This window comes from Cherax quadricarinatus, chromosome 21, assembly GCF_038502225.1.
Source record: "Cherax quadricarinatus isolate ZL_2023a chromosome 21, ASM3850222v1, whole genome shotgun sequence".
Taxonomy (NCBI): domain Eukaryota; kingdom Metazoa; phylum Arthropoda; class Malacostraca; order Decapoda; family Parastacidae; genus Cherax; species Cherax quadricarinatus.
The window spans coordinates 6876029-6898708 of NC_091312.1; the positions used below are offsets into that span (position 1 = coordinate 6876029).

A 22680-nucleotide genomic window follows, 5' to 3' on the forward strand; every position below is an offset into this window, starting at 1 on the left:
AAAAAGGCATGCACAATTACATGACACTTACTTTTATTGAAGATCTGGTGATGATTGATGGGATGGGAGGAGGGGAGAGCATTATCTTCTTACTGTTTAGAAGGGGAATCCCCTTCCATTAGGACTTGAGGTAGCAAGTCCTTTTCTGGGGTTACTTCCCTTCTTCTTTTAATGCCACTAGGACCAGCTTGAGAGTCACTGGACCTCTGTCGCACAACAAATCTGTCCATAGAGCTCTGTACCTCCCATTCCTTCAAGACTTTCCTAAAATGGGCCATAACATTGTCATTGAAATAGTCACAAGCACGGCTTGCAACAGCTGTGTCAGGGTGATTTTCATCTATAAAGGTTTGCAGTTCAACCCACTCTGCACACATTTCCTTAATCTTTGAAGTAGGCACAATGGATTCCACAACTGGCATAGGCTTCTCAGGGTTAGCCCCAAACCCTTCAAAATCTTTCTTAATTTCCATACTAATTCTCACCCTTTTTACCACAGGGTTGGCACTAGAAGCTTTCTTGGGGCCCATGGTCACTTATTTTCCAGAAACAGCACCGAAAATACTGTAATAATACGAAATATTCCGAGTGTATGCTTGGATGTTACCGCGGAGGCTGGCTGGTAAACAATGGGACGGAGCGGCACATGTGAGGCTGGCTGAGGGCACATTGGACGCGTCTCGGACGAAAATCGGTATGCGGGTTTTTAATCGGTATGCGGGGCAAAAATTTTGCGATAAAAGTAATCGTTATGCGGAAAAATCGCTATGCGATGCCATCGTTATGCGGGGGTCCACTGTATTTCTTATTTACAGTGGAACCTCAATAATCGAACTTAATCCGTTCCAGGAGCTAGTTCTAAATTTGAAAAGTCTGAAATTCAAAGCAATATTTCCCATAAGAAGTAATGGAAATACAATTAATCCGTTACAGAAACCCAAAAGTATTCACACAAAAAATATATTTTATAGAGATTAATTACAGTTTTGCATACAGCAAATACTATAGTTTTTAATTATGTATAGTAATACATGTAAAATAATATTTTTACTTACCTTTATTGAAGATTGGTGATGGCATCTGGAAGATAGGGAGGAGGAGAGAGGGAGTTGGGGTTAGTGTTTGGATGGAGAATCCCCCTCCATGAGGACTTCAGGTAAAGCACTCTCTGGGGTTACTTTCCTTCTCTGTCTTTTAATGCCACTAGGACCAGCTTGAAAGTCACTGGACCCCTGTCTCACAAAATAATTGTCCACAGTCCTCTGTTTCTGGCGCCTCTTTAACATTTCCCTAAAATGGGACATGGTTCTGTCACTGAACTTGTTGCAAAGATGGCTTGTTTCAGCTTGCTCAGGGTGGTACTTGTGCACAAACATTTGGACATCATTCCACTTGGCACAAATCTCCTTAATCTTTGAAGAAGGCACCTCATCCACTCCCTATATTAACACCTTTCGCAACATCAGCTTCCTTGATTTGCTCATTCTTTGACAGCATAGAACCGATGGTCGACTTGTTTTTCCCATACATCCTGGCAAGCTCAACGAGTCTCGCACCACTCTCATACTTCTGTATTATTTCCTTCTTCACATCTATGGTGTTTCTCACTTTCTTTACCACAGGGGTACCACTAGCAAGTTTCTTTGGGCCCATGGCAGTTTATTTCACAGTCCCACAAGCACTAAACACAACGAAATAATCGTAAAATGCGTGAATGAGAGCGCAGGTTAATGTTCACTCAAGCATAAACAAAGCTAGACTGCTCACGGCACCTGCGCGGGGACGTGGACAGAGCGGGCGTCAGACAGGTCCCGTACCCGGCGGTCCGAAAATAGGGGTGCTTTCGATAATAGGGACACAGTTTGTCCGAAAAAATGGTCCTGTTTTCAAAGCGTTCGATATGTGATACGTTCGATTTTTGAGGTTCCACTGTACTTTATTAAACTTTTTTCTTGAGATGAGGTTGCTGAGTGAAGATGGATTAGGTTCCTGTTAGTTTGATACATCTTTGTCAAGAAATGTGGATTTTTATATTGCATGTTACTGTATGACCCGTATAAGGGGTCATGAATTATGGGGAATCAAATACAAAATGGGAGTTGACACAGTTACTTTTGTTTTTCTTGCTGATACTGTGCTTTTGGGATATTCTAAAGAGAAGTTGCAAAGGTTAGTGGGCAAGTTTTGGAGGGTGTGTAAAGAAGAAAGTTGAAGGTGAATATATATGAGTAAGGTAGTGAGAGTATCAAACGATTTAGGTAAAGAAAAATTGGTTTTCATATTAGAGGGAGGGAGTATGGAAGAAGTGAATGTGTCAACGGATGGGGTTATGAGGGACGATGTAAACCATAGAATTGATGAAGGAAAAAGGGTGGGTGGTGCATTGAGGCATCTGTGGAGACAAAGAATGTTATTCATGGAGGCAAAGAAAGGAATGTACAAAAGTATAATAATAATAATATTTTATTAGGGGTCGTCCTCGAAAAGGTTGGAAGGAAGGGGTAAAGAAGGTTTTGTGGGCGAGGGGCTTGGACTTCCAGCAAGCGTGCGTGAGCGTGTTTGATAGGAGTGAATGGAGACGAATGGTATTTGGGACCTGGCGAGCTGTTGGAGTGTGAGCAGGGTAATATTTAGTGAAGGGATTCAGGGAAACCGGTTATTTTTATATAGCCGGACGTGAGTCCTGGAAATGGGAAGTACAATGTCTGCACTCTAAAGGAGGGGTTCGGGATATTTGGCAGTTTGGAGGGATATGTTGTGTATCTTTATACATATATGCTTCTAAACTGTTGTATTCTGAGCACCTCTGCAAATACAGTAATTATGTGTGAGTGTGGTGAAAGTGTTGAATGATGAGAAAGTATTTTCTTTTTGGGGATTTTCTTTCTTTTTGGGTCACCCTGCCTTGGTGGGAGACAGCCGACTTGTTAAAAAAAAAAAAAATATTAGGACATGATACATAATCGTACAGGGTATTATAGTAGTTGGGTGTACATGTCAAAAGCCCCTTGTATGCAGAGCATTATGGGCAGCTTAAAATTAACTTAAGATTATATAAGCTATAATAGATTTAATGGTAACAGTTACTGTAGACAATTTACAATATCAAGTATAATTGAGTATTTTAAACAATGAAATTTGAACATTTCAATTTTGAAGCATTATAGTTGTACAATTTTGTAACTTTACAGTGAATAATATAACAAAGTGATCAATTTACTATATGTAGTCGTACAATTTATTAATCAGATCTAATCAAATCAAATCGATGATCTGTAGTGCAGTAGCAGTTCATATGGTAATTAGACGAGTTAAAGTGCATTCAAGAGAATGGATTATTCTATTAGGTAATGCTATAATAACATAGTTTGATTAGGTTTCTCTAATTATACAACTGGGTTGTACATTTATGAAATATAAGTTATTCAATATTTGCATTAGATTAGATAAGAGAATTTATTGATCTTTGAGCATTTATTTATGGGGTCCTAAGGCTAGGGGAGTAACACAGTGAGTAATGATATTTTGAGGCAGTAGAAAGTAATTTGTTAACTGTGTAGGTAAAGCTAAATTAAATACTGTGTACAGTGGACCCCCGGTTAACGAACTTTTTTCATTCCAGTAGTATGTTCAGGTGCCAGTACTGACCGAATTTTTTCCCATAAGGAATATTGTGAAGTAGATTAGTCCATTTCAGACTCCCAAACATACACGTACAAACGCACTTACATAAATACACTTACATAATTGGTCGCATTTGGAGGTGATCGTTAAGCGGGGGTCCACTGTATTTAGTTTTGGGTGACTAGGTGGTTTATAAGAAGTCTTGAATTGATGTACAGACAGTGTTTCTTTGGTAATCACTAGTAATGAATTCCAAATTTTTGGGCCTTTTATGTGCATTGAGTTTTTACATAGTGTGAGGTGCACACGGGGAACATCAAAGAGTGATCTGTGCCTTGTGTTATGGTCAAGTGTTTTGTTAAGGTTGGTAAGGAGAAATTTGAGGGAAGGGTTTATATCTGAATTTAGTGTTCTATGTATGTAGTAGGCACAATAATAAGTATGGATGCTTTGTATGGTGATTAACTTTAGACTTTTGAATATTGGTGGAGTATGCTGTCCGGAGTGGGAATTTATTATGATTCTGGCTGCAGCCTTTTGCTGGGTAATTAATGGTCTGAGATGATTTATTGTTGTTGAGACCTATGCACAGATTCCATAGGTGAGATAGGGGTAAATAAATGAGTGATACAGGGCAACGAGGACTGCTTGTGGAACATAGTACCGTATCTTCGATAATATGCCTACAGTCTTGGAGACTTTCTTGGAAATTTGTTGTATATGCATCTGAAATTTGAGACTATTATCAAGGTGGATTCCTAAGAATTTTCAGTCTGAGAGTTTTGTGATAGGTGTTCCATATATCATTATGTTAAGGGGAACATTTGTAGCTCTGTTCCCAAACTGAATGAAATAGGTTTTGTCAATATTGAGAGTAAGCTTGTTAATCATTATCCAGGTAGATATTTTCTGTAATTCAGTATTTACAGTATTGGCTAGTATGTCTGGGCTTGGGTGAGAGGAGACGTATGTAGTGTCATCTGCAAATAGTGTGGGTTTGAGTAGTTGCGATACATTTGGTAGGTTGTTTATGTAAATGAGAAAGAGAAGTGGGCCAAGGACACTTCCCTGTGGGACACCAACTGTAATTGGTTGTGTGGAAGAGTTAGCTCCATTTGTGTACACATATTGGGTTCTCTTGCTAAGGTATGGCTTTAGGTAGCTGAGGGAGTACCTTCTTATACCATAATGTGATAATTTTATGTGCAGCAAATCGTGGTCAATGAAGATCAATGAAAATTCCCAATAGGACGTCTTTTTTCTCGAGTGCAGTGTATATTAGTTCTAGCATGTGTATAATAGCATCATTCGTGTTTTTATTAGGCCTGAACCCAAACTGACAGGGGTTGAGTTTGTTGTGGGAGATGAGGTAGGAATAGATCTGCCTATGAATTAATTTTTCAAAGATTTTAGAGAGAAGGGGTAAGTTAGATATTGGCCTGTAGTTATTCAGGTCTTGTTTGATCTCCTCCTTTGTGTATTGGGGTGACCCTCGCTATTCTGAGAATTGAGGGGAAGGTAGAGGATTCGATGGATTTGTTAAAAAGTTGCAATAATTGGTGACAGCACTTGAGAAGTTTTTTTGTATATAAAGGGTAGGTGCCACTGAGGTAGTCATTAGGTGGGGTGTTTGAGCTTGGGATTTTGCTCGCCAGGTTTTTTCCTATGGTGGAGAAGAAAACATTGATTCTGCTGTTTCAGTCGGTGGGAGTAGGGGTTCACCTGGTTTTGTTAGTTTGATTGTTCTGTTTCCTGTTAACTTTTTAGTTCCTAGAATTTCAGATAGGGTTTTCCAGGTCTTTTTCATATCACCTTTTAAGTTAAGTAATCTGTTTTCATAATACAATTTTTTTTGCCCTTTTTATCAGGCTGGTTAGGATTGACGAATAACGTTTTGTTTGGTCTCTGGTTGTTTGGCCCATTCTGTACTGTTTTTCATATAGGTGCTTTATATTTATGGATTTGAGGATGCTGGGTGTTAGCCAGGGACTCTTCAGTCTCTTAGCTGTGATCTGTTTAGTTTTTTAGGGCAAAGCATGTTATAGAGGTGCTGGGTCTTTTTAGAAAATTATTAATACATTCATCAGTATCTGTGTAGATTTCTAACTCAGTTTGCCAGTTGATGTTTGTCATTGCTGTTGTGAAGTTATTAATAGCTGTCTCATGAAATCTGAAAGTAACTTTAGTAGTGGATATTAAAATGGTATAAAATACCGACAGGTTGTTAGGTAAGACACATACGCAACAGTTAGGTATCTTTATTTCGAAACGTTTCGCCCACACAGTAGGCTTCTTCAGTCGAGTACAGAAAAGTTGATAGAGACGTGAAGACGATGTAATCAGTCCATCACCCTTGAAGTTTTGAGGTGGTCAGTCCCTCAGTCTGGAGACGAGTATCATTCCATAGTCTGAAACAATATGGAGTTGAAGTGACAGGATAGAGCCTTATATACCGCCAGGAGGTGAGATGAAGGCCACTAGTAGAGGTAAGAATGTAATCTTTGGGAGGTCACGTCCCTCTCAAATCCAGCCATTCTCACTAGTAGAAGCTGTCCAGGTTGTTTTTCGGTTCTGTACCAAGATACCATTGTGTTGCATATGTGTCTTACCTAACAACCTGTCGGTATTTTATACCATTTTAATATCCACTCTGTCAGACACTGCAACACAATGGTATCTTGGTACAGAACCAAAAAACAACTTGGACAACTTCTACTAGTGAGAATGGCTGGATTTGAGAGGGACGTGACCTCCCAACGACTACATTCTTACCTTTACTAGTGGCCTTCATATCACCTCCTGGCGGTATATAAGGCTCCATCCTGTCACTTCAGCTTCATATTATTTCAGACTATGAAATGATACTCTTCTCTAGACTGAGGGACTGACCACCTCAAAACTTAAAGGGTGATGGACTGATTACATCGTCTTCACGTCTCTTCTATCAACTTTTCTGTACTTGACCGAAGAAGCCTACTGTGTAGGCGAAACATTTCGAAATAAAGATACCTAACTGTTGCATATGTGTCTTACCTAACAACTTTAGTAGTGTCTTGGGGTAATTTATCTAGATTGGTTATGAGAAAGGTAGAGTATTGGTCTGTGGTGTTATCTGTGATTATGCCTGATTTTAAAGGGGATATGGTGTTGGTCCAGATGTGGTCTAATAAGGAAACACTAGTCTGTGAAATTCTTGTAGGTTTTGTTACTGTTGGTAGCAGCAAGCAGTTGCTCATAGTGTTTGTGAATTCATTTACTTGTGGGTCCTGGTCTTGCAGGAGATTTATATTGAAGTCCTCTGTGAGCAGTAAGTAGTCTTTGTTCATGTATGCATCAGTTATCATGCTTCCTAGTTTTTCACTAAATTGGTTAATATTTGATTGTGGCACTCTGTAGATGTTTATCACTGTGAGATTTGTACGTGTATATTTGGGGATCTGAAATGGACTAATCTACTTCACAATATTCCTTATGGGAACAAATTCGGTCAGTACTGGCACCTGAACATACATCTGGAATGAAAAAATATCGTTAACCGGGGGTCCACTGTATTTGGATTTAAATTTAGCTATTATATATTCCCAATGTTTATCCCTTGTGCAAGTATTATTGATACATTCAAGTTGGTCTGAGTAGTATATAGCTGTGTCACCCCATTGCTGGTCTGGCCTACAGTTGTGTATGGCTGTGTAACCAGGAATGGCATAGACATTTGTAGCATCAGGCTTTAGCCAGGTTTCGGTGAGAGTGATGATGGACATACTGGCATGCAGGGAATTTAGTAATAACACTGTGAGATCATCATAGTGTTTGCTTAAAGATCTGACATTGTAGTTAAAGACAGTTATGTTGTTGTTGGCTCTGAGAAGTGCCTTTGCTTGTTCTGCTGTGTAATAATTACAGTTGCTGTTGGATTCATGTAAGTCATTTAGTAAAAGGTTGGTATCAGGATCAGTGCTTGTAATCATAAGATTGAGAGTGATTCTATAACTAGACTTAAGAATAAAACAATGTAAATATTCTAAAGCTAAAAAATAAAGGAGCTAGGGAAAATAATAGTAAAATAATGAAAGTATTACACTTCAGCACCTGAAATAGCACCTTAATTATTTTAACAAATGTAAATAAATGAACTAAGGTAGTTATTTAAAGCTAAATTAAAGGAGTTACTGAATATACAGTATTAATAAAACAGTGAAAGGAAAACAATTTAGCACCTGAATCAGTACTTTAATTATTTTAACAAATGTGAATATGTGAACTATGGTAGTTAACCCCTTGACTGTTGCAACCCCAAATCCTGAGGTGTCTCCTGGTGTCGCAAATTTTCCAAAAAAAAAAAAAAAATCTTATGAAATGATAGAGAATCTTTTCCCGATTGTAATGACACCAAAAGACAAAAGAACAAAATTTGATGGAAAACTGACGGACTTGCACTTGTAAAGTTACCGACCTCGGCAATATTTACGAGGCGGCAATTTTGCCCACTTTGAGCCCTATTTTCGGCTAATTCCATTGTTCCATTCAACCAAACTCATAGTTATTTCCTTAGAACTTCATCTTTTCTATCGATTGAGTACAAGAAACTGTCCATTTACTGATTTCAACTACCCAATAATGTGGTCAGAAATTTGCAATTTGGCCAATTTCACGAAAATTAAAAAATATGCCAATTTCAAAATAGGGTCCAGAGTGAACAATGCAGACATTCCTGGCTCTACAATAACATTTTCTATCTTCATCAGTCATGTCTCCAGGCCCCTCTGATTTACTGTTATGCAGACTACTGCAATATTGTAATAATTGTATAAATAATGTCAACCCATTCATGACTGCATATTAGAATGGCTACTTGGACATTTATTGGAAAATGACTTCATTTGTTTACTTTTGAACATTGGCAAAAATAAAACATTTCCCTTACTTTGAGCTCCATTTCAAGGTTCTTTTCATAGTAAAACCAATCAAAATCACATCTATTTCTATAAAATGTTTTCCATTCTTTCAAATGAGACCAAGAAAACGAGAATACAACCATAAATACTATACGAAAATAGACCACAAAGTTGGCATTTTAATTAAAAAAAACGGTTGTTTTTTTTTTTCTCATTATTCACTGCGTGCTGCAGGATTTTTTTTATATGGTGCACACTGACCACACAGACCCATTCTCTCACATGTGGGCCTACCAGCTTTATCCTGCTTGATTTGAAGCTGCTAGAATTTATGAGTACAGTGGACCCCCGCATAACGATCACCTCCGAATGCGACCAATTATGTAAGTGTATTTATGTAAGTGCGTTTGTACGTGTATGTTTGGGGGTCTGAAATGGACTAATATACTTCACAATATTCCTTATGGGAACAAATTCTGTCAGTACTGGCACCTGAACATACTTCCGGAGTGAAAAAATATCGTTAACCGGGGGTCCACTGTATATATATGTCAAAAACGGTGGCTCGTAAGATGTATATACGACCGAAACAGTCAAAGGGTTAAAATTAAAATAAATGATCTAGTGAATATAATTTTAAAACAGTGAATGTAAAACACTTTAGTGCCTGAAATATTATTAAAACTATGAGTAAAGGAATTACTGAATAAAGGGCAGTACGAGGTATTGGTATGTAGAAAACTATTTTAGGAGAAAATATAAAAGGGACTAAAATAAGTAGTGGTAAACAAAGTTAAATGGACAGACAGTAGCTATGATATAATATTAATTTAGGAGTAAGATTTGACTTGTAATATAAAATTTGAGCAATTAATACACTAAAAAAAAAGTAAAAAGTATATGAGGTAGTTGGTACTAGCTGGTAAAAGATAGTACAAGGAATTGCACAATAATGTAATAGGAACATACACTAAATGCACCACACAATATAAGAGGGACTAAAATAAGTAGTGATAAACAAAATTAAATGGACAGATAGCAACCACAATACATTGGACCCCCGGTATTCGATGGCATCGGTATCCGATAAATCTGGTATTCGATACATTTTAACACAAAAATTTTGCCTCGCCACTTGTTAAAAAAACCGCCACACGCGATTTGTCCGAGACGTGTCCACGTGTGGCCTGAACTGCCCCGTGCGTGCCAGTGTTTACAAGCCAGCCAGTGTTCTCGCATCTAGGCATACATTCGGTACATTCCATATTATCACAGTGTTTTTGGTGCTTGTTTCTGCAAAATAAGTCACTATGGGCCCCAAGAAAGCTTCTAGTGCCAACCCTGTGGTAAAAAGGGTGAGAATTAGTATGGAAATTAAGAAAGATTTTGAAGGGTATGGGGCTAACCCTGAGAAGCCCATGCCAGTTGTGGAATCCATTGTGCCTACTTCAAAAATTAAGGAAATGTGTGCAAAGTGGGTTGAACTGCAAACCTTTATGGATGAAAATCACCCTAACACAGCTATTGCAAGCCGTGCTGGTGACTATTACAATAACAGTGTTGTGGCCCATGTTAGACAAATTGTAAAGGAACAGGAGGTACAGAGCTCTATGGACAGATTTGTTGTGTGACAGAGGTCCAGTGACTCTCAAACTGGTCCTAGTGGCATTAAAAGAAGAAGGGAAGTAACCCCGGAAAAGGACTTGCTACCTCAAGTCCTAATGGAAGGGGATTCCCCTTCTAAACAATAAGTTCAACACTCCCCTCCTCCCATCCCATCAATCATCACCAGATCTTCATTAAAGGTAAGTGTCATGTATTCTATTGTTAGTAGAGTACTACAAACTGTGCATGTCTTCAGTTTGTGTGCATTAAACTTAATATTTCATGTGGTAATTTTTTTTTTTTCTTACTTTTGGGTGTCTTGCACGGATTAATTTGATTTCCATTATTTCTTATGGGGAAAATTAATTCGCCTTTTGATAATTTTGGCATACGATGAGCTCTCAGGAACGGATTAATATCGTATACCGGGGGACCACTGTGTAATATTAACTTAGGAGTAAGATTTGACTTGGAACACAAAATTTGAGCAATTAATAGCACTAAAAAAATAAAAATGAAAGTATATGAGGTAGTTGGTACTAGCTAGTAAAAGATAATACAAGGAATTGCACAATAAAATAATAGGAACATACACTATATGAACCACACACATATATATGTGTTAAGGACACTTAGCTAATCAGTTATGGAAATGTCAGCTTTTCTAAGGAAGGTAGAGAAATCAGGTTCATTTGAGATGGTCTATTGTTGTCCTGTTGCTGTTTTTCTAACTAGTATTTTACCATCTCGAGTGAAGCACTGATGTATTTTGTTTTCCTCTTAAGTTTTCTCAACCTGAACAGAAGATTTTGACGTTTTCTTGTTAGACACTTGTTGATGTTCACTTCATTTTTCATTGTAATTGCTGCTTTAATTAGGTCTTTTTTTCTATCATATGAATGAATTCTAATCATAATACTGTGTTTGCCACCTTGTTTTCCTAGCAAACGCATTTTTTTGATTTCATTGCTTTGCACAATAACTTGTATGTAGTCATGTATTATCCTGATAGGAATTTCTTTGCACTGGGCTTGGGTTATGTCGCTAGGAATGTGCATCAGACAACTTGTTCGGTTTTGTCATCTTGGAACTCAAGGTATTCATTCAGTGAGACCAACACACTTATATGGGTGTGAAGCATGGGATGTAAATGTTGCAGCAAGGTGACTGAAGGCAGTGGAGATGTTGTATCTAAGGGCAATGTATGGTGTAAATATTATGCAAAGAATTTATGATGTGGAAATTAGGAGGAGGTGTGAAGTTACTAAAAGTATTATTCAGAGGGCTGAAGAGGGGATGTTGAGGTGGTTTGGTCATTTAGAGAGGATGGAGCAAAATAGGATGACTTGGGGTGTATAAATATGTAGTGGAGAGGAGGAGTGGTAGGGGTTGTCCTAGAAAAGGATGGAGGGAGGGGTGAATGAGGTTTTGTGTTCAAGGGGCTTGGACATACAACAGGCATGTGTGTGTGTGTGTGTGTTAAATGGGAGTGAATTGAGACGAATGGCTTTTGGGACTTGAGGAGCTGTTGGAGTGTGAAACTGGTTAGCTGGACTTGAGTCCTGGGATATGGACTGTTTGGAGTGACATCTGAACTGTCGTATCTGAGTGCCTCTGCAAAATCAGTGAATGATAGTGAAAGTGTTTCTTTTTTGGGTCACCCTGCCTTGGTGGGAGATGACCGACATATTGAAAATAAAAAAAAATAATACATTGTGTTTCTATAGCTATTGGTAAGAGTAACTGCTGTTTTTCTGTTGCTGTTTTATCAGATATATTTATTTGTAGGATTGCTTGTGTCTTTTTTCTGTCTCATAAACATGCAAGATTTCAGGTACATCTTGCTACTTCTACTTACACTTAGGTCACACTACACATGCATGTACAAGCACATATATACACACCCCTCTGGGTTTTCTTTTATTTGCTTACTAGTTCTTGTTCTTGCTTATTTCCTAATATCTCCATGGAGAAGTGGAACAGAATTTTTCCTCCGTAAGCCATGCGTGTCGTAGGAAGCAACTAAAATGCCAGGAGCAAGGGGTTAGTAACCCCTTCTCTTGTATACATTACTAGAGTTATAAAGAGAAACTTTTGTTTTTCTCTTTGGGCCACTCAGCTTCAGTGGGATATGCCAGTTTGTTGAAAGAAGAAGATTTATTTGTAGTATACAGAATGAGGATTTGGTGTGGGTGTAATATGGCCCTTTTTGTTTGGTGCAGTTTTTTTGACAGCTGTTGTTGAGATTTATTTTTTATTTAAAGTTTTTTTGCTTGCTACTGCATAAAGTATATCTATGTATTACTGCACAGTGGAACCTCAGGTCACAAATGCTTCCGAACACAAACAAATCAGTTCACGGACAGAAAATTCGCCAAATTTTTTCACCTGGTCACAAACACCTAATCGGGTGCCGAACAAACACAGCCATGCCAATTTTCACATTCCACGCCATTTTTTTTGCATGTGCTAGTTTTCCCCACTTCCTGATGTTTGTGTACACCTAACAGAGACCCTCCCCTTGTAGTTGGTCTTGGTCAGATGTGTGTTCATTCGCTCTGAACTCGATAAGGGATAATGTACCATCCTCTTATCCTCTCCTGGGTACTTATATTAGAGAAAATGTAGTGTAGTACATTGTTAACTGTGATATACACTCGTAATGCAATATAAAACTAAGTATGTTTATTCAGGTACACAAATACAGTTACATAGATTGTCATACATAGCAGCATATGTGTATTGAACCTGGGATAGCCCAGAAAAGTCAGACAGTGACTTATTTTCTTGATTTTTTTTTTTTTTTTATGCTCGCTCATTTTTGTTGATAATTTCGGAAGTAAGTTATACGTAAATTACAGTAATTACCATCATGATAAATTCGGATTAGCAATGTTTTATCAGCAGGTAGTGAACAAGCAGCTTCTCGCTGTGCCAGTACGTGGCTAGGACTTGCCATGTATGATTTTTGGTAAATATTTTTTTTCTCAGTTGTTTGTTGGGCTATCTTATTGAAACTCGGACAATGTATGATGGAAAGATGCTTCTTAACATACACCAAAAATGAAAGAAATCGGATGATAAATAATGGAGTTCACTTCTCAGCCATTAGACGTCTCTTAAAACTCTTAAAAGAAAACTGTTTACAGCGAACGGTTCGTAGGGGTCTAGAATGGACTTGTACAATGTTAGTTTTCTCTGTTCAAGGTTTTCTCAGTGTTATATCAGGTTTTTACATTTAGTTTACTATTACAGTGTGCATTCTGTGGTATAATTTACTATTTTTATGCTTAAAAATCTTTAAAAAAAACAATATTTACATACAGTTCATAGGGGTCTGAAATGGATTAATCGTATTTACATACAATCTAATGGGGAAATTAAGTTCGGGTCATGACCACATCGGGTCGTGACCAGACTTTTGGAACGAATTATGGTCATGACCAGAGGTTTCACTGTATATGAATATACTTGCAGTGACTTGTTCTATCTAATGGCTCCAACCTTCTCATCCCTAAAAAGAAAAAAATTGACTTCATGTCAACTTTAATTAAAATACCCCTAAATTTGGCCAAGGTTCTGTATATATAGTTCAGATAATCAAGCACCCACATGTATTTTGAATACTGTATATCATTTCAAATTTATAATTTTATTTTTTGATCTTAGGAGAATTTCATACAAAAGTTTCTGAGTATGAGAAAAATTTTCATATATTTTTTCATGTGTATCTCATGTCATTTCAGATGTGGCTGGTGTTCCTATATCTCTTATAAAAGGAATGTGGTTGAAAGACACATGAAAGAAAAGCACATTGCAAAGAAGGCATTTGACTTTATAATAAGGGAACCTGAGGATCCTGATGCCCCAAAGAAAAGTGAAGATGGCCAAGTCGAAGTAAGAATATTGAAGTTATGATACTTTTATTTTTCAGAATAGGAACATAACTGTTCTCTGATTTCTTGTCTCTCCCTTTGTTGATCTTCTCTTCCTGTCTCATCCTGGGGGATGTCTTGGTGTTACATGGCACATACAGCTTTAGTCCTTTCCCATAAATATAATAATACTATAATTCCATTGTCTTTCTACTGTCCCCTATCTATATTTCTAACCCCCCCCCCCCATTTTGCCCCCCTTCTCTCCCCCCCCCCTCAACCTGTCTCCCTTTCCCTTCACCCTTCCCTCCCTCTTACCCTCTCTCTGTTCCTTGTGACCAGATTTGAGGGTTGTACCCTGGCAGCCTATCCTGAGGTCAGACTTCTTTCTTGACTAATTGATCCACCAGGCTCCTAACCTACATAGTCATCACAACCTGACTGAGTTGGCACTTACAGAATGTAGAGACAGTTTTGTTTTTTCTTCATCAAACTGGCTGTCTCTCACTGAGGTAGGTGACCCAAAAAAGAGAAGAAACAGTTTCACCATCATTCACTCCATCACTGTCTTGCCTGAGGGGTGCCGATAGTGCAGTTCAAAACTGCAAATATCCCCACCCCTCCTTCAGAGTGCAGGCACTGTACTTCCCTCCCCCAGGACTCATGTCTGGCTAACCAGTTTCCCCGAATCCCTTCATTCATGTTCCTTTGTCCGCATTCCAACAGCATGTCAAATCAAAAACCACTTCCCTCCATTCACTTTTATTTAGCAGTATCTAACCGTAAGATATATAATATTGCTGTAAGTTGTGCAATATGGCACTGTGCCTGTCTCCATGTTTCAAGGACCATCCCACCTTGAAACATTTTTTTTTTTAACACCTCACACATTTCCCACCGAGACAGGGTGACCCAAAAAGAAAGAAAAACTTAAAAGAAAGAAAAAACTTTCATCATTCAACACTTTCACCACCATTCATGTATAATCACTGTCTTTCCAGAAGTGCTCAAATACGACAGTTTAGATGTCATCCCAAACATCCAGTATCCCAAACCCCTCCTAAAATAATTGTAATATAATAAGTCACTGCTCACAGTATTGAAACACAACAATCATTAGAAATAAGAACACAGTTATTAGAAGAAATTTATAGTAAATGTTGAAATAATGGAAATAGTGTAATGAGTTTATTTCCCTGTTTTTAATGCTAAAACAACTTGTAAAGCCTCTATCACTGTTAAAAAAAAAGAATGACATGGAGAGCATTTAAATCTGTAGGAAAAGGAAGGTGGAGTAGGGGTCGTCCTCGAAAAGGTTGGAAGGAAGGGGTAAGGGAGGTTTTGTGGGTGAGAGGCTTGGACTTCCAGCAGGCGTGCATGAGCGTGTTCGATAGGAGTGAATGGAGACGAATGGTATTTGGGACCTGACGATCTGTTGGAGTGTGAGCAGGGTAATATTTAGTGAAGGGATTCAGGAAAACCGGTTATTTTTATATAGCTGGACTTGAGTCCTGGAAATGGGAAGTACAATGCCTGCACTCTAAAGGAGGGGTTTGGGATGTTGGCAGTTTTGAGAGATACACCTACCATCTGACTTACGACCTGCTCGACTTACGACGACTCGACTTACGACCGTGCTTTTTTATGCCAAATTTCTGGGAAATAAACAAGTGTTTGTGTTGTACACAGTGTATATCCTAAACCTTACAGTATAAAATACAGTACTAACAGCATAAAAAGTGAAGTAAAACATGAAATACCAAAATAAAACAATAAAATAGTCATTACAAAAATGTTATTTTGATATTCAGTAGTAAAGTTCGACTTACGACCATTTCGACTTACAACCGGTTTCTCAGAACCGAACTCGGCCGTAAGTCGGATGGTAGGTGTATATTGTGTATTTTTATACGTATATACATACTTCTAAACTGTTGTATTCTGGGCACCTCTGCAAAAACAGTGATTATGTGTGAGTGAGGTGAAAGTGTTGAATGATGATGAAAGTATTTTCTTTTTGGGGATTTTCTTTCTCTTTGGGTCACCCTGCCTCTGTGGGAGACGGCTGACTTGTTGAAAAAAAAATTATTTTTTAAATATGTTGGCCATCTCCCAACAAGGCAGGGTGACCCAAAAAAGAATGACTTTCACGATTCACATATAATCACTGTCTTTGCGGAGGCGCCCAGATATGACTGCTCAGATACCACTCCAAATAGCCAGTATCCCAGACCCCTCCTTTAAAGTGTAGGCATTGTACTTCCCACCTCCAGGACTCAAGTCCTGCTAACTGGTTTCCCTGAATCCCTTCATAAAATATTACTCTGCTCACATGTCAACAGCTCATCAAGTCCCAAAAACCAATCGTCCCCATTCACTTCTATCTTAACACGCTCCAATGTACTTGATCTATGTCCAAGCCCCTTGCACACAAACCTCTTTCACCCCTTCCATCCTGTTCTAAGATAACCCCTACCCCTCCTCCTCCCCTCCACTGCAGATTTATACACCTTTCAAGTCATCTTATTTTTCTCCATCCTGTCTAGATGACCAACCCACCTCAACATTCCCTCTTCAACCCTCTGAATAATACTTTTAGCAATTCCACACCTCCTCTTGATTTCCACACTACGAATTCTGTGCATGATGTTTACACCACACATTGTCCTTAGACATGACATCTTCACTGCCACCATCATCCTCCTTGCTGCAGCATTTAGAGTCCATGCTTCAAACCCATTTAAGAGTGATGGTACCATTATACTCTCATACATTCCCTTCTTTGCCTCCTTGAAAAACATTTTTTTGTCGCCACAGATACCTCAATGCACCACCCACCTTGTTTTCTTCATCAGTTCTGTGGTTAACCTCATCCTTCATAAACCCATCCACTGACACATCAACTCCCAAATATCAGAACACATTCACTTCTTCCATACTCCATCCCTCCCTCCAGTGTGATATCCACTTTTTCTTTACCTAACTCGTTTGATACCCTCATCACCTTACTCTTACGTATGTTCACAATTTATTTATTTATTTATGCTCAGTAATAATCCACATGGAGACAGAAACCCAGGAGATTAGTTGATCTGTACATTTCGACCCTCTTCTGGGATCCTCTGAAGAGGATCCCAGAAGGGAGTCACAATATGCAGATCAATTAATCTCCTGAATTTCTGTCTCCGTGTAGGTTATTATTGAGCATTGACAAGCATTCATTCATTATACTTTAGTTATTCATATATATATTTATGTATCAGTAACAACGCTGCGACTAGCGGAGGACTCGAACCCATGTCGTTTTGGCCCCGCCTCGTGGTGAACGAAAATCGCATAACACTGTGATTTTCACTCACCATTAAGCATGCCAAAACGACGGGTTCAAGTCCTTGGCTAATCGCAGTGTTGTTATTGATTAAATACCACTCATCCGTGGTTACAATAATATTTATGTACATATAATTTTTTTTTTTTTTTTTTTTCAACAAGTCAGCCGTCTCCCACCGAGGCAGGGTGACATATAAAATGTGTGCTCAAATTTTATTTGTATTCAATTTTTTTTGTCATTACTATAATTATTATTATCATTTATTATTTTCTATATTTTCTTTGGCATGGCAGGAACATGTAGCGTATATTCCTGCTCCAGTTCCCCAAGAGCCTCAGTGGCAGTGTGGGCTATGCAAGTTTAGCTCTGTGACTCAGCAAGAGATGGTCAATCATACTAGTCTGAAGCATGCTATTAAGAGCCAGTTCAAGTGTGGGTATTGTAGCGTCAGATCATCTGTTCGTACCAGTTTTGATGCACACTTTGCTGCTAAGCATCCAACGCAGCCTTTTCGGGTTAGTCTTATGTTTTAATGTCAGTATCTAGCTGGGTTCAAATTTGTAATTCATTTCACATTTACTACATCTGTTATGCACAACTTTATGCAGAAATTAAAAAAAAAAAGTGTCAAGAATTTTTTTTTTTTATCTCAAGTGGCTATCTTCCACCTAGGCAGGGTGACCCAAAGAAGGAAACATTTACTATCATCCATTCAATTGCTGTCTTGCCAGAAATGTACTGTATGCCACAGTTCATGTTACCCTTTGACTTCAGCATCCCTACCCTTCCTTCAGAGTGCAGGCACTGTCTTTCCTAACCTCAGGACTCAGGTCCAGTTATTAATCCCTTGACTGTCGCAACCCTCAATCCTGAGGTGTCTCCTGGTGTCGCAAAATTTAAAAAAAAAAATTCTTTTTTCTTATGAAATGATAGAGAATCTTTTCCAGATTGTAATGACACCAAAAAAATTATATTTGATGGAAAACTGATGGAATTATGCTCTCGCGAAGTTAGCGCCTTGGCGATATTTACAAATTGGCGATTTCGCCCACTTTGAGCCCTATTTTCAGCTAATTCCATTGTTCCAGTCGACCAAGCTCATAGCTATTTCTTTAGAACTCTGTTTTTTCTATCGATTGAGTACAAGAAACTGCCCATTTACCAATTTCTATTACCCAATAACGTGGTCAGAAATTTGCAATTTGGCCAATTTCACGAAAATTAAAAAATATGACAATTTCAAAATTAGGTCCAGAATGAACAATGCAGACATTCCTGGCTCTAAAACAGCATTTTCTTTGTTCATCACTCATGTCTCCAGGCCTCTCTTGCTTTCTATTTTGAATTTTTATTCAAACAAAAAATAGAAGATTTACTATTATGCAGACTACTGCAATACTGTAATAATTGTATAAATAACATCAACCCATTCATAACTGCATATTAGAATGGCTAGTTAGACATTTATTGGACAATGACATCATTTGTTTACTTCTGAACGTGTATATATAGCCGCGACAGTCAAGGGGTTAAATGATGGTGAGTCTGCATTGGTGGGAGACGACCATTGTGGTATAAAAGAGTTATGTATAGGGAAACTTTATATTTTATTGAAGTATTGCCAACAGGTCTTATAGAAAGACTCTTAGTGCAGAGCAAACCTCTGTTATAGATGATGTTTTGCTCTGGGTGGAACTGGTGTGTTAAAGTTCTTAACCAGAGGGATATGTTGTCTTTAATGAAGGTTTCCTTTGTAACAAGGTATGTTGTTTATAATAAAAGCTTGCTCTATACCAAGTGCCTTCATATCAGATTTTATTAGTTGTAATTGTTTTTATCAATTATTGTAAATGCAAGTCCAAATTTTAAAGATTTTTCTGGCTATATTCCTTAGCATATAAGGTTATTACTCAACAGTAATAGTTAGTGTAAATCAGTAAAATGGGTGTATCTTCCTCTCTCGTCTCCACGAATGGCAAGGAAAAGTTGAAAAAAAAAATATATAATGTATTCCTGTTTTTAATTACACCATAAAGTAATATTAATCATGACTATTTTCCTGACTAGAGAATAATCTTTGAAGATTGTTCTGTGATGATGCTGTTTACCCATTAGGAATACAAACAGCACGCTCTACACTTCCACTTACCACTCAAGGCTACAGCAGTCTAGTCCCAGATCATTTTTTTTTTTTTCAACAAGTCGGCCGTTTCCCACCTAGGCAGGGTGACCCAAAATGAAAGAAAATCCCCAAAAAGAAAATACTTTCATCATCATTCAACACTTTCACCTCACTCACACACAATCACTGCTTTTGCAGAGGTGCTCAGAACACAACAGTTTAGAAGCGTATATGTATAAAGATACACAACATATCCCTCCAAACTGTTAATATCCCGAACCCCTCCTTTAGAGTGCAGGCATTGTACTTCCCATTTTCAGGACTCAAGTCCGGCTATATAAAAATAACCGGTTTCCCTGAATCCCTTCACTAAATATTACCCTGCTCACACTCCAACAGATCGTCATTCTACTTTGATCCATTCTCTCGAAATGACCAAACCACCTCAACAACCCCTCTTCAGCCCTCTGACTAATACTTTTATTAACTCCACACCTCCTAATTTCCACACTCCGAATTTTCTGCATAATATTTACACCACATGTTGCCCTTAGACAGGACATCTCCACTGCCTCCAACCGCCTTCTCGCTGCTGCATTCACAACTCAAGCTTCACACCCATATAAGAGTGTTGGTACTACTATATTTTCATACATTCCCTTCTTTGCCTCCATAGATAACGTTTTTTGACTCTACATATACCTCAACGCGCCACTCACCTTTTTTCCCTCATAAATTCTATGATTAACCTCATCCTTCATAAATCCATCCGCCGACACGTCAACTCCCAAGTATCTGAAAACATTCACTTCTTCCATACTCCTCCTCCCCAATTTGATATCCAGTTTTTCTTTATCTAAATCATTTGATACCCTCATCACCTTACTCTTTTCTATGTTCACTTTCAACTTTCTACCTTTACACACATTCTCAAACTCATCCACTAACCTTTGCAATTTTTCTTTAGAATCTCCCATAAGCACAGTATCATCAGCAAAAAGTAACTGTGTCAATTCCCATTTATTGTTTGATTCCCCATAATTTAATCTCACCCTTCTCCCAAACACCCTAGCATTTACTTCTTTTACAACCCCATCTATAAATACATTAAACAACCATGGTGACATTACACATCTCTGTCTAAGACCTACTTTTACCAGGATCATGTCTCTTATTATTGAATTATTTACAATAGATTGAGCCATGTGTACCTAAAAGTTGCTCAAAAAAGTCAAGGAAAAAATTCCCGATGCTGGGTAGTTAGAAATGGGAGACCTCTTACTAGGCATTAATGCAGACAGTATCACTTTATCCATTAGCTTTCAAGAAGTGGAAAGTTCTTTCATAAAACTAGGAAAGAATCACTGTGGAGATATGTAGTTTTTTCTGAGCAGATTTGTTAGTAAATGGTGTATGATCCACTGAACCCAAACTCACATCACCATAGGTGTTCACATTCCCACGTAAACCCAATGTTGTTTCATCTAGGTACTCTAACCATGCCTGTTTGCCATGTGATAGCATTTCTCATTACTATCTTCCAGTGTGGAGGAGCAAGTAGAATACAGGCTGTTATTCCAGTGAGAAAGATCATCAGTCTTTAACACACAATATTAAGTTTTAAACTAAAAATTATTGCTTGCCAGTACAGTAATATACTTGTGTTGTATAATATGAAGCTTTTAAAACTTTGTCTCAGTTATATTTATGTATAATCTATTTGGTGCATTTTTAACAGGTGCTTTGTATGTATTACCGCTTGGATTCTGAAGATATTGAACCTCTGCATCAAGGAGGTACTCCTCACTGTCATGAACCTCTTTGGAAACGAAATGATCCAGAACGTATTCGTCATATCCGTGGTATTCTAATTGAAGATGACCCTGAATGGAAAAGGGTAATTTTTGTATACTAAACACATTATAGTGCCTGCACTCTAAAGGAGGGGTTTGAGATATTTGCTGTTTAGAAACACATCTAAACTCATATCTGTGTGTCTCTGGCAAGACGATGATAGTGTGAATGATGGTGAAAGTCTTTCTTTTTTCTGGATCATCCTACCTTGGTGGGAGATGGCCAGCGTGTTAAAAATAAATCACATTGTAAGTATGCATCTCTACTGTGGGGAACTTTATGGTGTTTGCCCTATTAAAAACAGCAATTGAGTGAATGATGAATGCATTTCCTCGTTCTTCAGTGGGAGATGGCTGGTGGCTTAAAGAAATAAGCATGTATACATGGAATCAGATTGGAGGGAGGAGGAAGGAAGTGACTGTATCTAGATATTTGAGAGTAGATGTATGAGCAGTTAGGTGTTTGAAGGACTAGGTGAGTCATTAAATAGACAAGGGAGGGAAAAGGTAGGTAGAATGTGGAAGTATTTTTGGAAAGAAAGAAATTTATCAGTAGAGATAAAAGGGGTGAATGTATCAGAGGATAGTGAAGCCACTATTTTTTAATGAGTATTCACTTTTTGAATGTTACAGAGAGAGAGACTTGTGGCAGTGGAGATATCATGTTTAAGCCTGATGTGTGGTAAAGAGTACAGAAATTAGAACACAACATGTTGATATGAACAGTACAGTGCACAGAATGACCAGCCTCTTTTAAGGCAGGAGAAATTGCAGATCTTGAGAATGTACAGAGAATCTTCACTGCATGTATAAATTCAGTAGAGCACCTAAATTATTGGAACTGTTTACAGTCCCTTGACCTGAACTCCTTGGATTGCAAACAAAAAATATGTCATAATTTATACCTGGAAAATCCTAGAGGAATTTGCCCAAATCTGCACAGATATCACTGTATGCAAAAAAGAGGCTTGATGTATGGTGTAAAAATCCCCCTTAAAAGAAAGGGTGTAATGAGTACACTGAGATAATACTTAAGTGTCAGAAAACCAAAACATTTCAGTGGGCTCCAATTATATATAAGGAGGATCACCAACAGACCCTTGCTGTCTTCCAGAAGGAACTTTGTAGGTTTCTTGAATCTGCCTGATAAGCCAGGCTGTGATTTGTATGTTGGACTGAATGTGGCCAACAGTAATAACCTAGTTGATCAGGCCTTGATCCACCAAAGGGCCTGATCATTGACACACTAAAACATCCTTTAGGTATCCTTCAGGAATTGTTAGGATGGTTCTGTCATTTATAAAGAATAATTCAAAATCATATTACCAAGAGGGCAGATGGAACAAGGTGTAAGAGACATTCCTGAAAGGCTTGG

The 22680-nt window shown here is 38.1% G+C and overlaps 1 protein-coding gene across 5 annotated transcripts in view; it reads left to right on the forward strand.

Moving 5' to 3' along the window:
- LOC128689188 (uncharacterized) overlaps positions 1-22680 on the forward strand; it is a 433687-nt gene that overhangs the window by 341650 nt on the left and 69357 nt on the right. For all 5 annotated transcript variants that reach the window (XM_070087146.1, XM_070087144.1, XM_070087148.1 and 2 more), the window contains 3 exons: positions 13871-14021; positions 17624-17845; positions 21191-21349. In XM_070087146.1, the coding sequence (XP_069943247.1) occupies positions 13871-14021; positions 17624-17845; positions 21191-21349 (532 nt within the window). The remainder of the gene's footprint in view (positions 1-13870; positions 14022-17623; positions 17846-21190; positions 21350-22680) is intronic.